The sequence below is a fragment of the Phoca vitulina genome, unplaced genomic scaffold (genome assembly GCF_004348235.1).
Source record: "Phoca vitulina isolate PV1807 unplaced genomic scaffold, GSC_HSeal_1.0 scaffold7, whole genome shotgun sequence".
Classification (NCBI taxonomy): Eukaryota; Metazoa; Chordata; class Mammalia; order Carnivora; family Phocidae; genus Phoca; species Phoca vitulina.
Genome location: NW_022589710.1, coordinates 60,866,497 through 60,883,101, shown reverse-complemented (window position 1 = coordinate 60,883,101; position 16,605 = coordinate 60,866,497). Strand labels below are relative to the sequence as shown.

Sequence of the window (16,605 nt, the reverse complement as noted above, 5' to 3'; positions counted from 1 at the left end):
TGTGGAGAAGCCCCTCTGACATATCTTTGAAGTCCCATGCTGGTGTGAGGTCCCCGAGCTCCTCCTGCAGTCATCTGAGTCCTGGGAAATCCCAGTTAATACCTTGCACCCTTCTCTACTAAGGTCTGTCTGTATTTGTGTCATCCCGTGTCTGCAGCTAAAGCATGAGGCTTGTCATCTGGCTGGTATGTTTTGCTCGTTAATTAGGAGCCTCTTGCAAAACAGTTCCAGCCCAGACTCGGGGCTGGGTCCCGCTGCTGGACTTGCAGATTGCCTCTCCCTCCACATGGACTCCCCCTGCCTTTAAGCGGGGCTGGAGGGGCGTTCATGGCAAGCCCTGAAGTCAGCCATTCTGGGGGAAATCAGGCATGGAGGGTTAATTTCTCGGAAAAGGTTGTTGCCCTCAGTCTGGATACCTACTTCTGGCCAGAACATTGGCCTCAAAGAGAAGACAGAAAGCATCTGGGCCATTCTAGAACCTCAGGAAGCCCCACTTGTGTTTTCATTAGAGAAGCTCTAGATATTTTGTTGCTTAAGCTTAAGGAAAAGAAAACACCAAGAAAGAGTTTTTCTTCTCTTATTACTTTCAGGGCAGCGCCCCCTGGTGGCCTCATTTCTAGACTGGGTGCAGAAAGCTCCCTTGACAGGATGGCCAGGGCCCTTTGCTGTTCTTGTGTTTGGTACGAATGCTGGTGTGATTTTTAGTGGCCCAAGAGGTGACATTGTCTTGTTTTCGACGTTCACAATCTGGGGATGTAACGCTCCTGTTTTGTTGGATGATTGATTGCCCATGACTTTCTCTGATGAGAAAGTCCAGAAATGTTTGAAAATGATACGAAGCTCTGCTCTGAATGTTTAGGGCAGTGTCAGCGCTAGAAAGGATGGCCTGAATGGACCAGATGAGTTGTTTAGTTGAATGTCAGGCCTTGTAAAAATCCTAGAACAGGAAGGGATGTTGGGGATCATGTCATCCAGGTCCTTTGTTGTGCAGATGGGGAGACAGGCATGAGAGGGGCAGGTTCCATACTTCTGTTCCTTTTGTTGAACTTACAGAATGGGCCCAACCTGGTGACCCGGAGACCCCCACAGAAAGCCCTTTCTACCTGGGCACCCTCTTACCTTCACAGGGGTCCAGCTGCTGCCCTGTTGTCCTGGGGACATTTTTTTTTTTTAGGTTTTCTTTCTTAATTTGAGATAGAGCAAGAGCGAGCGAGCGAGCGAGAGAGAGAGAATGAGCACGAGTGGCGGGGAGGGGCAGAGGGAGAGGCAGAGGGAGAAGCAGGCTCTCTACTTAGCAGGGAGCCCTACGCGGGGCTCGATCCCAGGACCCTGGGATCATGACCCGAGCCGAAGGCAGATGCTCAACCAGCTGAGCCACCCAGGCGCCCCCGGAGACACTTTTCCTTGCAAAGCTGAGTCGTGCCCTTAGCAAGTGTGTAATACCTTGTTCTGCCAGAGGGCATTGCACGTTTTTCGCGGCAGTAGGGGGCTGGCACGTGGGCCTGCCAGGCTATATGTCTGGTAGGCATGAGGTCCCACCCTTCACACCCCTGGGGCATCTTGATAGGACGGCCTTCTCTGACTAGTCAACAGATGGGCCTTTGACTCAGCTTGTTTTAGTGGCACCATTTGATGCTGTCGTCCCCCTCGGTGGGGGGGGGGGACAGGGATGCGGATGAGGCTCTGGTTGTGTTCTCTTTTTCTCCACCATCCTCCCTGCCCTTCTGCTAGTACTGGGGCAGCCTCGCAGTTCCCTCACGCCCTCTCCTTGTGCCTTTTTCAAGATGCCCAGGAGGGACTTCCCAGGGGAAGCAAAGAAAGCAAGCTGGGGGCTGGAAATGTTGGGGAGGTTTTAAATTTTTAATTTTTAAAGTTCTCCACAGTGTCTTGTGTGGAAATGCTGGCTGGCCCCCACCCCTCTGTTCCCTCTGTTAGTGTTTTCCGTCTTCCTTCTCCATTTCTTCGGCCTTTCACCCTTTTCTGTCCTGCAGCTGAACCTGTGCTGGGGGAGGTGGTGGAAAGTCACGGGGCTTCCTGAAGCATCTCGGTGGAAGATGTGGGTGGCTCTCTGTCCGTCTTTACTGTTATGTTAGCTGCCTTTGTCATGCGGTCCTTTCGGGCACCTCGTCTCACTTCATGCCTCCAGCAGTCCAGGGACAGAGGGCTGGGGACACTGAGGCTTGGGGCGTGGGAGACCCTCACAGCCCATCAGCTTTCCCGGGCCCAGTCCCCAGGCCTCTTCACTGGAGGACATGGCTTCCTTGTTAAGTCTCTTCTCTGCCCAGGTTAGGCTGGGGCTTCCTAGAGCCTCCAAAAGCAGGAGAACGTCTGTGAGGTTCTCGTCCTAGAGGACCTTGCAGGCCAGCAGGACTGACGAGGCCTGCAGGAAATGTGTTTATGGAGCAATCTCAGACCACAGTCTTGTCGTGGACTTTCCCACCAGTTCCCTCAGATGGAACTGGGCCCGGAGTCCTGAGCCTCAGGTTTACTGAACACCTTCTGGAGGCTTGGCCTGAGAGGCAAGCCAGTCCAGGGCAGCAGGGCGGAGCCCCTGCCCACGTGGAGCTGGGAGTGTGGCGTTCACAGTGACCCGGCCTGGAAGCCTGCCGGGGGGGGGGCTTGGGTGCCATCAGCCCTCCCCTCTCCTCATCCTACATTCCTTCCTTTAAAAGGGGGCGTCTAGAAGGTCCCTTTCTGCCGGGATGGCTTAGCATTCTGGGCTGGGAATTCCTACGGGAGATTCTTTTTTTTATTTTATTTTTTTTAAGATTTTTATTTATTTGCGAGAGAGAGAATGAGAGACAGAGAGCATGAGAGCGAGGAGGGTCAGAGGGAGAAGCAGACTCCCTGCTGAGCAGGGAGCCCGATGTGGGACTCGATCCCGGGACTCCAGGATCATGACCTGAGCCGAAGGCAGTTGCTCAACCAACTGAGCCACCCAGGCGCCCTCCTACGGGAGATTCTTAGGGAGAGGAAGGAGCCTCTTTTCCAGGATGAAGTGATGCTGGTCTGTGGGTTGGTATTGCTCTCTGTCTTAATGTCTGGGTGAGCCCCATTTTGGGGGTGTAGGGGTGGGAGAGGGACTGACTGTGTGTCCTTTGCCCCAGTGTCCCCGAGACTGTCCCTAACTCAGCCTTGCAAAGAAACGCTTCTCCCTGCCTCCAAGGGAGAAAGCTGGACTTCCAGCGGGAGAAGCAGTCCATCTGCACAGTGCCGTCTGTTGGTCCCCAGCCTGGCTCCACAACAGACCACCTATGTGACCCTGGGCCCTCTGTGCCTCAGTTTCCCCTAGGCAAATGAGGATGTTTGCCGTTGACAAGCTCGGGATTGAGTGCACGAAAGGAGTCAGGACGCTGGGCGTGTGCGCGCCTGCGCCTCTGTCCACGGTGCTTGCCCCGGCTGGCGCTCTGGTGGCTGGCGGGCCCTGAGTGGGTGCCCACGGGTGCCTCCCCACTCCAGGATCTTTGGCATTTGTAGATCCGGTGTTCTCGGTCTGGGCCATTTGTGAGGGACCCCGAGTTCCACGATGGGTGCTGCCCGGCCACCCTGCCGGGTGTGGGCTTTGTGGGGACGTCAGACCCAGCCAAGGTGCAGGGACGGTCCTGCTCTTTCGTACGGGTCCCGGGAGGCAGGGGTGCTGCCCTCGCCTATTTAACACATGAGAACTTGAGAAAATCATCTGTTAACACACGATGGGCCTTCCGTTTCTTTTTTAAAGTTTGCAGATTCAAGAGGAGTTTGTGCTGGGTTTCCCGAAAATGCTGAGTCTTCAGGAGCAATTGTGTTATGATTATTATTAACTTCTATTGTTTCCTTTATCTTTGTGAATGCTTGCTACATGCAGACGTTAAAAAAATAGCAGAGGACTGCAAGTACGCACTAAAAAGTCCGTTTCCTTCTTTTTTTTTTTTAATAAAGATTTTATTTATTTATTTGACAGAGAGACACAGTGAGAGAGGGAACACAAGCAGCGGGAGTGGGAGAGGGAGAGGCAGGCTTCCCACAGAGTAGGGAGCCCGATGCGGGTTCGATCCCAGGACCCTGGGATCACGACCCAAGCCAAAGGCAGACGCTTAACGACTGAGCCACCCAGGCGCCCCAGTCTGTTTCCTTGCTCCCGAGTTCCCGTCCCCCAGGGGCCACGGCCCCCGGCAGCCTCTCTCTGCGGGTGTGCTGTGCAGACGGGCACACGCGTGTTCTGGCCGTGGCTCATTTCGTGGAACCCCGCGTCATAGAGAAATAGCACATCTCTGCCTTATCGGGAGGCAGATCCCTGTCACTTGCCTCATTTCTTTATTGGCTCAGTGGTCCCGCTCTCCTCACGACAGACGCATTTCTCCCCCGCTGGTTGGCCTCTGCCGCCCGGTGTAGACAGCGGGACAGCGAGTGCCCTGCCCCATGGCCTGGGAGTCGTGGCTGGGTGAGGGAGTGCTGGGTCAAAGGGCACCGGCGGTTTACTTTTTCTGGGGAGCTCTGAAGCCGCTTGCAAAGGGATGGCGCTGCTCACAAGCGACAGCGAAGGGGAGGGCCTGTGACCTGCACCCTCCCCAGCGCAGCCCCGTGGCGGACGGTTTTGACCTTGGCCACATGCATGGGTGGGATGGGACTGTAGATTTGCATTTCTTTTTGGACGGTGAGACTGATTCACGTTGTGTGGCTGACTGCATCCGGTGTAGAGCTGGGCTCCCCTGGGCGCCGGGCTGGCACCTCCCTTCCTAACCACCAGGCCGTCCTGCCTCCACTGACCATGTCTCCCGTGTGGCTTGGCAGGCTTGGGGCGTTCGGCAAAGGCTTAAGTGAAGGGCCTCACGAGTGCAAGTCCTGAACAGTCGCAAGTAAATAGGGTTTCTGTTCCCACTCGTATTGTGAATTCAGCTGGTAAGCTAGTTTTTTCAAGGAATGTTCTGGTACCTCCTTTTTATTTTATTTTTTTTAAAGAGAGAGCACAAGTAGGCAGAGCGGCAGGCAGAGGGAGAGGGAGAAGCAGGCTCCCGGCGGAGCAGGGAGCCCGATGCGGGGCTTGATCCCAGGACCCTGGGATCATGACCCGAGCTGAAGGCAGACGCTTAACGACTGAGCCACCCAGGCGCCCCGGTACCTCCTTTTTAAAAAGTAAGATTCGTCATCACTCAGGACCTGCACACCTGCCCCTTCCCCTTCCTGCATGCATCAGGCGTCCCCCAGCCTTCCCCCCTCCACCGGCCCTCAGGAAGCTGGCCTGGGCATGTGGGGCCTTGCTTGGGGGAGAATGTGGGATGGACTCCCATCAGGGAGACCCAGGCCTGGCGGGGGGGGGTGGCTTCTCCAAGGTCACACAGCGAGATGTGGCGGGGGGCTCGCTTGCTCCAAGACCAGTGTGCCCCCCCCTTCCTCCAGAGGTACCACCAGGGTGCCTCTTGGAGCAGCCAGGCCGTTCCCCGTTCGCCCGCTGCTTTGTCTTGCCCGCTGCAAGCCTCCCTCGGAGAGCGGCTGCCCTGTGGCCCGCACTTCCCCAGCTGGGCCTCACGGGCTGGTTTCTGTAGGCCCGTCATGGGGCCAGGCTGGGGATTGTGACAGCTTCCCGGGACTGTTCCCTCCCCCTCCCCTGCTTTTAGGGCTCAGAGGGTGGATCTGTCACTGCCTGTGGGGATTTGAGAATCGCTCCCATGAGGAAGTCCCTGGCCCACCCTGGGTGGCCAGAAACTATCCCACCCTGTGGGTCAGCCCCCCCGGCAGAGCCCGCTGCTGAGCCATCGAGTGCCCCTGGAGGCGGACTCAGGACACACAGTCAGGCGGAGGTCCCTCCCAAAGACAGCTTCTGAGAGGTGCCTGTGATTTCCCTCTCTCTCAGAATCTTCAGCCCGTAGCAGGTGTGTTCTCTCTCTCTGGACTTGAGCTCATTGCTCATTGTCTTTGAGAGCCGTTTTATAGAGGTGGGAGGTGGAGACCTGCAGTTGTGTTCACTGCTGAAACCAGGGCCTCCGACAGCGTGCGTAGTAGGAGCCCAAAAGAGTATCTCTTAGTGGAGGGAGGAACTGACTGGTGGGTTTTGGAAGCCTTTTCCACATCCCTGTGGCTCAGCCAAAAGCTGCTGGTGGCTCTGGAGTGCTCTGGGCCCGGAAGCAAACCGTGGGGTGGGGGGACATGGGGGGGGGGTCAAGTCCAGCCCAGGGAGGGGCCCCTGGGCTTCATTCCTTCATTCTTTTTTCCACTTAGCATATCCTGAGCAGGCACCCGGCCGGCCCCGTGCTGCGGGCTGGTCCCTGTTCTCAGGCACCCACATGCTTGCTGGGGTTCAGTTAGCACACAGACGCACTTAAATGCTGCACGGTGTAGTTAGTGCCGGGAAGCCTGTGAACAGGGGAGAGCCGTGGCAGGGTGGCTGCAGCCACTTGAGCACCATGTGGTCAGAGGAGGCCTCTCTGCGGAGGTGACGTTTAACCAAAGAGGCTGAGAGCTGTTTCTTCTGGGAGCCGAACGAGCTACAGGGTGGGCGTTGTCTGCTGCTGAGAAGCCACATGCCCTGGCCTGCCTCTTTTGTAGCCCGGGGTTCCGTGTGGACCGTGGGCAGCTGTTTAGGGAGGGGCCGGCTGGTTTCCACTTTAGACAGGTGGTCAAAGAAGGCAGTAGAGTGTCCTTGGTATCTTTGTTCGCTGGCAGTGTGATGGGGGGCCAGGTGGGTGGCTGGGTCTCCCACCTGAGGCTGCAGCCATGCTCTGGGGGCCCTGGGGGCCGGGGACTGGAGGCTACATGCTCCCTTCTGGTCTGGCCCAGTCTAGCCTTTGTGTTCAGGAAGGAGCCCTTGTGAGCCTTGCAGGTGGGGGAGGGTGGGGATCCTACAGCCCTGGTGGGTAGGCCCTAGGCCAGCTGACCTTTGCCCTTTCCCAAATCTCAGGTGAGGCCTCCAGGTGGGGTCTAGGGGTGGGGGAGGGAAGCCACCCCAGCTTGCTCCTTTTAACAGACCTTTACCTTCCTCCAGGCCAGTGTTTGCAAACTGTCCTTTCCCGAAGTATGTTACTAGGACCTCACCCCAGAACTGTCAGGCATGTTTAATGCTGAGTTTAACAGGCGAGAAGTGGTCCCTGGGGGTCGGGGCCTCTCCAGGAGGGCATCCGGATGTAAAGGTTCCCAGGCCAGTCTGTCCTGGGAGCTCAGGTTGCTCAGGTTGGGCAATCCTCTCTCCTCTTTTCTTGCCTCTGGCTACTGGCTTGCAGTGGCTTACAGGTGGGTCCTGAGGCTGGACAGGAACTCGCTTTTGCACAGGAGACAGTCTTGGGGATGTCACATCCTGGGGATGTCACACGGGTCGTCAGCCAGGGCTGGGAATGGGGGCGGCAGCCTAGCCCGCGAGGCTCCACTTTGCAATTTCCTCCGCACACCTGTTGGCTTCGCGTCAGAGGTCTTGGAGCCTGAGCCATGAAGCCGGGACTTGGGGTTCGTCCATACGGCCCTCCATGCTTCTGGAAGGCTGTGGTGATGGTCCCCCACCCCCATCCCCAAATCGGTGGCTCACGTCAGAGCGGAGCGAGAACCTACCATGGGTCAGGAAATCTGCCCTCCCAGGTGGGAGGCGTGTCTCCGTGTGCCAGATGGGAACGCTGAGGCCCGGGGAGAGGCGACACGACCTGCCTGGTCACCCAGCTGCGAGTGGCAGAGCTGGGAGTCACCCTGGCAGCTAGTTGACTCCTGAAACCATGCTGTGTCTACCCTGCCTGGTGGCCTTCGCCTCCATCTTGAATGTAGCATCCGGGGACGGTTGGCTTGATAACCATTTCAGAAGCGAATCAGGGTGTTCTTTTCTGAGCATTCTCTGTGGATGGTTACTGGGCCCAGAGGGTTGGTGGGCGGTGGGGAGGGCAGTGAACTTGGAGCGCGACTTGCCCAACCAGCTGTAGGTGACTGGACAAGTGTCCTGGAGCCTCCGCGCCTCTGTCAGGTGGGCCTGATACAGCCGCCTCGGGCTAGTGACATGGCAGGTGCATCAGGAATGATGGATTCCCCCTTCTCCCCAGGAGGCCACCGCCCCGGCCCTCCTGCCTGTCCAAGCTGGGGCCTGCCCCCTCTGACATATTCTGGTGGGAGCCCCCGGCCTGGGGCCGACAGGTAGCCTCCCTGCCTCCCTTCCTGATCCTCTTCTGGTGTGGGGGTTCTGCAGCGTCAGTGACGAGGACGAGCCGCCTTCCTCCCCGCTCACTGCTTCTGGAGAGGGCCTGGGGGTGGGGGTAGGTGGGTGCAGAGGGTTTGGCTTTCATTTCTGCCTTCCACCCTATTTCCATCCGGCAGCGGAGGGCTGGGGTGTGGAGGTGAGGAAACATCTGGGCCCCACCGTGGGCTGCTCATGCCGGTTCCTGGGCTGCCTTCCCCGCCCCCCGCCCCCCCGCCGGAATGTCTGGGGTGGGCTCAGCCATCTTCTTTTAGAAAAGCACCCCATTCATTCCTTCAAGCAGCCACAGGACATGTATTTATTGAGTGCTTGCTGCATGCTGGCCAGTCTTGGGTTGTAGGGACCCATAGAGCCGTGAGCCCTGCAGAGTCCCCTCTGTCCCCAGGGACAGCCCCAGCCCTTCTAGGGAACGTTTGCTGGGCTGCGCTCCTAAGAGGGGAGGCTGGTACAGGGAATACAGGTTTGTGGGGTTCTCTTCTGTCCTCCCAGGGCTGTGAGGGACCCTTGGAGAGGAGGAGTATGTTGGCATGTGGGAGGTGGTGTGTGTGAGTCCCAGGTGCCCATCCTGGAAGGACTGGCTCCTGCCCTCTTTAGGATCCTGGGTGTTTTTGTGAGGAATATTCAGTGCTGTGGGACTGTTGGTTTCCTCTCTGGTCTCTTATTTTTTATTTAAAATTTTTTTAAATTTTATTTATCTATTTTTTAAAGTACTCTCTACACCAACGTGGAGCTTGAACTCACAACCCCGAGATCAAGAGTCTTAACGCTCTACCGCCTGAGCCAGCCAGGCGCCCCCGCCCCCCCGCCATTGGTTTCCCTTCGGATGGAATTTCCCCTTTGCACCTCACCCATCTTTTTTTTTTTTTTAAGATTTTATTTATTCGTTTGACACAGAGAGAGCATGAGTAGGGGGGAGGGAGGCAGAAGGAGAAGGAGAAGCAGGCTTCTCGCTGAGCAGGGAGCCCAACGTGGGGCTCCATCCCAGGACCCTGGGATCATGACCTGAGCCGAAGGCAGATGCTTAACGACTGAGCCGCCCAGGCGCCCCTGCACCTCACCCATCTTACAGATGGGCAAATGAAGGCCCAGGAAGAAGATGTAGCCCCACATTGTAGAGCTAATAGAGGGGCAGCTTGGATTTGAACCTGGCCTCGCTGACACTAAAGTTTATTTTCTTTAACATTTTCTTCTGAAAAGATTTTATTTTATTCTTCAGTCTTTTTCTAAAGATTTGTTGCGGGGTCCTTGAAAAGAAAGGGAGGTCTGACCATTCCCTCAGAGGGCCTGTTCCTGCCTCTCTGTGAGCAGGTGTGGGCAGGGCGTTGGGGCCCCGGGCGGGAAGGAGTTGTGCTTCCTGAGGAATCTGCCCCCCAGGCCCCTCGGCCTGCACCTTGACTGAGGCGCAGCCAAACTGGGGGGCTGTGCTGAGGGAGGTTCGGGTGCCTGGTTCCTCACTGCGCGGGGGAGGAAGGTCCAGGCTGAAGCCGCTGGGCCTCGCGGAGGCCCGTCCATAAACCGGCAAGTGCCCCTGCGGGGAGGAGGGTGCTTCCGCCCGGCTGCCCCTGGGTTTTGGGGGGCGCTGTCGGGTCCTCCAGAGGTGCACACCGGCCTCTGCCCGAGATCTTCAGTGATGGGGAGCCGCTCAGCCCCGAAGTACCAGCTGCTCTGTTAAGGCTCTCAGTACATATACTGACACGGAGGCTCAAAGGAGGGGCCCGGGAGCCTTCCCGGGGTTCCTAGCTGGTCGCTCCCCGGGGTAGGATTTGAACAGCCGTCTGCCTGAAGCCAGGTGTTCGTTGTTGCTTTCGGCAAACGATCCAGAAGATGGGAGGATGGCTTTCCTTTGGTTGATGCCGTTTTCCCGCGGCTCGTCCTCAGAGCCCTGGGTTATCAGCTTTTCTCCTTTTGCCTTTCAGTTTCGTTCGGAAGGCCCGCTTGCCCAGCGTCCGGAGACTTAGTGCTGACTCAGTTGATAGCCACCCAGCTGGGGAGGCTGGCCGTGCGTCCGGGTGACGTCCAGGGACAACGTGTGTTTTGGTCGGTGGTGGGATTTGAACCCTGGTTTGGCCTCTTACTGGATGAGCGGCCCCAGGTGTGTTTCGGCCCCCCTCTGGGCCTCGATTTCCTCCTTGTTAAGGGTCGGCCTCATGCCTGTGCACGGGAGGTGCTCAGCATGCAGACTTCCCCCTCCTTTCTCCGGGCCAGAGACCATCTTTGAAGGAAAAGGGGGCTGTCCCTCACTCCCCTCACCTGTAATCAGACCCGTCGTGTCTACCTACAGGGGACAGCAGAGTAAAGGTCCTCTGGTGAGGTACAGAGGTTCAGCATCTTGAAGGAGTAATTTTCCAGAACCTTTGAGCTACAAGGGGTCTTTGCAGATGAGGATTTACATTACAGCTCAGAGTGCCGGCCTGGCAGGTTGGTGCACGCGGCCGTGTGGCTGGCTGGGCTCGGGCCTCGGCTCCAGAGCCCACACATGCTCCCCTTCCCTCAGCCCGCCTTTGGCCTCCAGGGAGCCATGTGCGGGGGTGAGTTCAGGACCATCTGGGCCAGCCACCCCTGTGGTCTTTCCCATCCTTCCTCTAGCCTTGCTGGGAGTGCTGAAGGACCGGCTCTTTGGATTCCAGAAGCTCCCCTGGGAAGGGTAGGGGCGTGGATAGGCCTCTCCTTCCCAGAGGCAGCCATATGGGACGTAGGCAGTTCTGTGGGTGCCTCTGTACCAGCAGCGGACGGGGGACTCCCCTGAGAGTGAGACCTGTGCCTGCAAATCTGTCCCTGTTGCTGGAGGGTACCCTGGCAGTTGCGTCATCTCGTCCTCTCTCTCTCTCAATCACAGTTGACAGTGTCAGGATGAAGTTAATGATCTGAGCAGAATGTCGATTGTATGGCTGATTCCTACAAGTCACAGGGATGTTATCGGTTCCTCCAGAAACCTCAATGCCGACCGGGATCAGTAATGACGGGGCTCTGTAAGTGGGATCTCCATGCAGAGTTCTGGCTTCAGGGGCTCTGATGACATCATCAGACCAGGACCTGGCCTCTCTCGTGCTGGCTCCATTCCCAGGCCGTGTGGCTCCAGGTGAGACCTCACACTGACCTTTCTCCCGAGCCAGGCGGTGTGCCGGTTCCTCGCGTGCTCTCTCATGTGATCTGCGCTGCAAGCCCTCACAGGCTGTGGGCTTGTAGGGCCCCTGTCTCCTGGCAGGGGAGATGGGGGCACAGAGGGGTTGAGCACCTTGCCAAGGTCACACAGCTAGCAGGTGGCAGAGCTGGGATTCAGACCTGGGTACGTTGGCTCCAGGGCCTCCCTCCAACTCAGGTGCAGGTCCCAAGGGACCGAGGATTAGTTCTGATTGGCCCTGATTGGTGAGCCTGAGCCAGTCCGTTGTTGGGGCCAGGGAGGGCTCCTTTCCCTACCGCACGGTCTGGGTGTGGGCAGGGCGGACCCTGCACAGGAAGTTGGGGACTGCTCGCTGAACAGACTGTGATGGCCGTTGGGCAGTCGGGGGGGTGGGCAAGGGCACTCCCTGGTTCTGGGTTCCCGGGCCTGCTGGGGTGAGGATGGGGGCTGCTTTCTGTCAGCCTGAGGGTTCACACACGGTCTCCTGGGCCAGGGCACTGCTCCTGAGAGGGGAGTGAAGAGCACCCCCACAAGTCAGAGCCGAAGGCTGGGCCCCTGGCTCCGTCTTTCTCTTCAGCTAAACCCACGGCCTGCTGGACATGGATAGATTCTGAGGGCCCTGGGCCCAGGGGTCCGACGCTGGGCGTCCTGGAGAAAGGGCTTATGTAATTCTGCCTTGAGGGATGGAGCTTGATGGGGCCTTGGGGAAAGGCTGCTGGGAGTCCAGGGTGAAGGCTGACGTCCTCCCTGCCCTGCTATGCTGTGTAGAATGTTGGCGTTGGACAGCGTTTTGGGGTGAAACAGTCCCATGTTATGTAAACTATTACTGATGGCCTTGTCCTGTGCGTGAGGAAATGTTTAGAAGGTGTCTTTCCTTCCCAGGCCAGGAGCCTGGAGGATATCGCAGCTGTGAACTCTCTGATTGGGGTTGTGGAGGTGGAGGGGAGCTCAGTCCGTCCTACGGTGGGGAGCGTGGGTGCAGGGCACTGAGCTGATGTCCTGGCCCTTCTGCCCCTGAGCAGGCCCGGTGGGAGCTGTAGGAGGACCCACTGGTACGAGTTCTACCTGGAAGGGGGAGGAAGTGAATGGTGAGTGCCGGCACCCAGGCTTGCACACCTCAGGGCCCCAGTCCTGAGGGCCCCTGGCAAAAGGGGTAGGCTGGAGGCTGGGAGAAAGGCTCGGTGATGGGGCCCAGTTAGGGCTTGAGGTCCCTCATGGTTCTTTTCTGGAACCAGGGAGGAAGTGAGGACTGTTGAGAAGCCAGGGGCTGCCCAGCCCAGAGCTGTTGCCCTGTTCCAGAATTCTCAGAGGCCAGTGGTTCTTTTTAGTGGCTTGGCCTCCCGAGCCGAATAGATAGAGGTAGTACTGGGGGAAAGCGGTGGGAGGGAGGGTGGTCCTGGGCACTCTGCTTTGCTGTGCCTGCCATGGACAGCAAGCAGGGCTGGCCTGATCTTCGCTAGCTACCCCAGGAGCTTCTTGGGATTGTGCGGGGGTGGCTGGAACCTGGGTCAGGGAGCTGAGGTCTGGTTCTGCTATTTAGTTGTGGGCCCTTCATTGGACTCCTTATGTGAGGGCCCCTCTCTCAGAGCCCTGGGAAATGAATTTGTGACCCCCTGCTTTCGCTTCAGCTGGGGAGACTGCCGTTTGGACCTGAGCTGTCATGCTGGACAGCGGAGAACCGCAGGGAAGTTCTTCGGGTCTGTTACGGGAGGCCTTGAGGAGGGGTCATTTCAGTTTATCAGCTGATAAAAACAGAGCCCTTGAAACCAAGTTCAAGAAGTTTGCTGACTTGTCGGCATGAAATGGCAGAATTTCTCTTGGGTAGATTCATATCTGACTTGTGAACACTAAAAAAGCCTTTCCTTAAAACCTGGCATACGTGATCAAAAGTGAAATCCTAGTTATTCTCCTTACTTTTGACCCTGATCCCTGGAGGCAGCCACGTTCTGGCCTCCTCCTGGGCGTGTGCTGGGTCTGACACGCCAGTGTGTACGTGCGCGTGCACGCACACACGTGCACACGTGCAGACACGCATGTGCACACAGGCACGTGCGCACACCCGGCCCTCCACTTCCGTTTGCACACCAGCGATGGCCCATTATTCAGGCTTCTCCTACCTGTAACTTTGTTTTTCATTTGCTGCAGCGCAGAGCTGAGTCTGTCCCCGCACCACACCTGCTCTGCCGCAGGGCCCCTCAGCAGCCTCTCTTTGGGGTTCTGGGCTTGCCCCCAGGGCTTGCAGTTTACCGTCTTCCTTATCTTAGGCGGCTCGGGCTGCTGTAACAAATGCTGCAGACCTGGTAACCTGAACACCAGGCGTTTATTCCTCATGGTTCCGGAGGCTGGCAGTCCAGTTCTGGGGAGAGCTTTCTTCCTAGTTACCGGCGCCTGCCTTCTCCCTGTCTCTGCACATGGAGGGGAGAGACGCAGAGTGCCCTCATCTAAGGGCACTCACCCCATTGTGAGGCTCTGCCCTTCTAGGCTCCTCTAAGCCCAGTCTCCTCCTGATACCATCACATTAAGGGTTGGGGCTGCCATACGAATTTTGGGGCGGGGGCACAGATATTTCGTCCGCAGCATCTCTCTTGCTGGGGGTTGTACGACACCAGCTGCCGTCTATCTGAGGCCGGGAGGGGCCTCAGCCTGGTTTGGCCCCTCCACCTCCTACCCCTCCTATATGTGGCCCCAGTGTGGGTGCTGCTTGGGGAGGGGGGTGACGGGTGTGCTGTCCCTAGCTGGCTTCTGAACCCAGTCCCCGCGCCAGGGGCATGACTGACTTTGGGCAGGTGAGGGGTCTCCCTTTCCTCATCTGTAAAATGGGAACATTGACACGCAATTGTGGGGCAGATCGGGGGATCAGAGAGAGAATGGCTGAATTGGTGGTGGTGGTTTCTAGCACATAGTGGGGGGATCCGACTGTAATTTATCCTCTTCCCCAAATCATCTTTTTTTTTTTTTTAATTTCTTCTGTCTCAAGGTGAATTTTAGAGAGCTGAGTGTCGTTTCTGATCTCAAAACTGGTCAAAGGAAGGGGCTGCTGGTGTGATCCCTTAAATTGGAAGGACAGATCTTGGTTGATAATCCCCAGCCTTGCACTCTTCCCTGCCTTCTGGCCAGCTGAGGTGGGGGGCTGGGGCCCTTGAGGGCGGCTGAGGGTCCTCTCCACAGCTTCCTCAGCTGCCTCCTGTGGTTTCCAGCAGAGTCCACCCACCTTCCCAGCCCCACACGCTTCTGGGAGGGCCTCCCATCAGCCAGTGTCTCCTTCATGCGGAGTCCCAGCTGAAGGAAGTGAAAGGATGTATGTCATCCTTTCCCCTGAAATTTATTGTCCTCTGTGAAGACAGTTTAACATTATGAGAACAAAATTTGAAGAGACAAATGGTCCCTCCACCCCCCATCCTATGTCCTTCCCGCTTTGTGTTTTTTTTTTTATAAGGATTTTATTTATTTATTTGACAGAGAGAGACACAGCGAGAGAGGGAACACAAGCAGGGGGAGTGGGAGAGGGAGAAGCAGGCTTCCCGCCGAGCAGGGAGCCCGATGCGGGGCTCGATCCCAGGACCCTGGGATCATGACCTGAGCCGAAGGCAGATGCCTAACGACCAAGCCACCCAGGCGCCCCCCCGCTTTGTGTTTTGTATGTAACAGTCACAGACTTGGAATCATTGTGTACGTGGCGTTGTGTTTCTGCATTCTGCACATAGCACTGTAGTGAAAACAGATTCTTTGTTTCTACACAGACTTCAAGAATGATCTTCCTAAAATGTACTTTCTAGGAGCTTTTATTATGAAAATTTCCAACATATACAAAAGAAAGAATAAAGAAATGAACACCCCCCTCCATCTCAGTACTAAGTGTTAACCATTATTGACTGATGGCTAATCTTGCTTTTTATTTCTCCCATATTATTTCGAGGCAAACTTCAGACATATGATTTCACTTGTAAATATTTGAGCATAGCCTTTAAAACATAAACCTAGTGCTGTTATCACAACTGAAAATAAAGTATGACAGAGCATGATGGTTTTTAATCAGGATGGAATAGTTCTTTCTGTTGGACATCCGTGTGGTAATACAGTGAGCTGTAATCTTGTTATCAAATATTTAGATTATTTCCACTTTCCTTGTTGGTGTAGATAATGCTACCTTGGATATCTTTGTGAATATATTTTTTAAAAGATTTATTTATTTTAGAGAGAGAGAGTGCGCGAGCAAGCAGTGGGGAGGGGCAGAGGGAGACGGAGAGGGAGAGAGAATCCCAAGCAGGCTCTGTGCTAGGTGCGTAGCCTGATGCTGGGCTCAATCTCATGACCCTGAAATCACAACCTGAGCCAAAACCAAGAGTCGGTCACTTAACGGACTGAGCCACCCAGGCACCCGCATCTTTGTGAATATAAATGCCTTCCTTCCTTTTCCGATCCATTATGTGTAAGGGGGAGTTGGATCAGTTACCGTTGAGTCACAAACCATCTGAAGGTAGTGGCTTTGAGTAATACCCATTGGTTTGGCTCATCCATGGGTGGGCAGGCAGTTCAGGTTAGGCTCCCTTGTGGGTCTGATGGCCGTGCCGTCAGCTGCGGGTCGGTCAGGGTCTCCGCTTCTGGGGAGTGGCCCGTGGTTGCCCAGGGCAGTGGCGATGACCGTGCCACGTATGTTCTTCCTCCTGCACACTGCCTCGCCGTGTTCTGGTCTAGGAGGCAGGGTTCCAAGACGTAGTGGGCACGTCCCAGGCCTCTGGAGGCCGGATCTTTCTACCACATTTGTTGGCCAAAACAAGGCACAGAGCCTTCGGCTCAGGTCATGATCCCAGGGTCCTGGGATCGAGCCCCGCATCGGGCTCCCTGCTCGGCGGGAAGCCTGCTTCTCCCTCTCCCACTCCCCCTGGCCAAAACCAGGCACAGACTCAAGGAGTGAAAATGAACTTCACCTCTTTTTTTTTTTAAGTAATAAATGGAGGGGTGCCTGGGTGGCTCAGATGGTTAAGCGTCTGCCTTCGGCTCAGGTCATGATCTCCAGGTCCTGGGATTGAGCCCCATGTCGGGCTCCCTGCTCAGTGGGGAGTCTGCTTCTCCCTCTCCCTCTGCCTCTGCTTGTATTCTCTCTCTCTTTCTCTCTCAAATGAATAAATAAATACATCTTAAAAAAGGTAATAAATGGAATTTATTGAAGGAAATACAGAGTCCTTCACCTAAATCACCTGTTTCTGGAGGACAGGGCTGCTTCTCCTTTCTTGGAGGTCACTGATACCTTTGAGATTCAGAGGAAAGCTGTAGAACCTATTCCTAGGAAAATACCCATAATGATACACGCCACAATATAAAGAATGCTGCAGATTTTCTG

The 16,605-nt window shown here is 56.2% G+C and overlaps 1 protein-coding gene across 2 annotated transcripts in view; it reads left to right on the top strand.

Annotated features, from left to right (window-relative positions):
- The first annotated feature begins 10,206 nt into the window (after nt 1–10,206).
- The window catches only part of ITPK1 (inositol-tetrakisphosphate 1-kinase), a 158,854-nt gene continuing 152,455 nt past the window's right edge, over nt 10,207–16,605 (top strand). The window contains exon 1 of one of the 2 annotated variants that reach the window (XM_032405827.1): nt 10,207–10,235. In XM_032405827.1, coding sequence (XP_032261718.1) covers nt 10,222–10,235 — 14 coding nt within the window. In that variant the 5' untranslated portion in view covers nt 10,207–10,221. Of the gene's footprint in view, nt 10,236–10,995; nt 11,223–16,605 lie in introns of those variants that run through there. The other variant, XM_032405826.1, reaches the window with a different exon arrangement.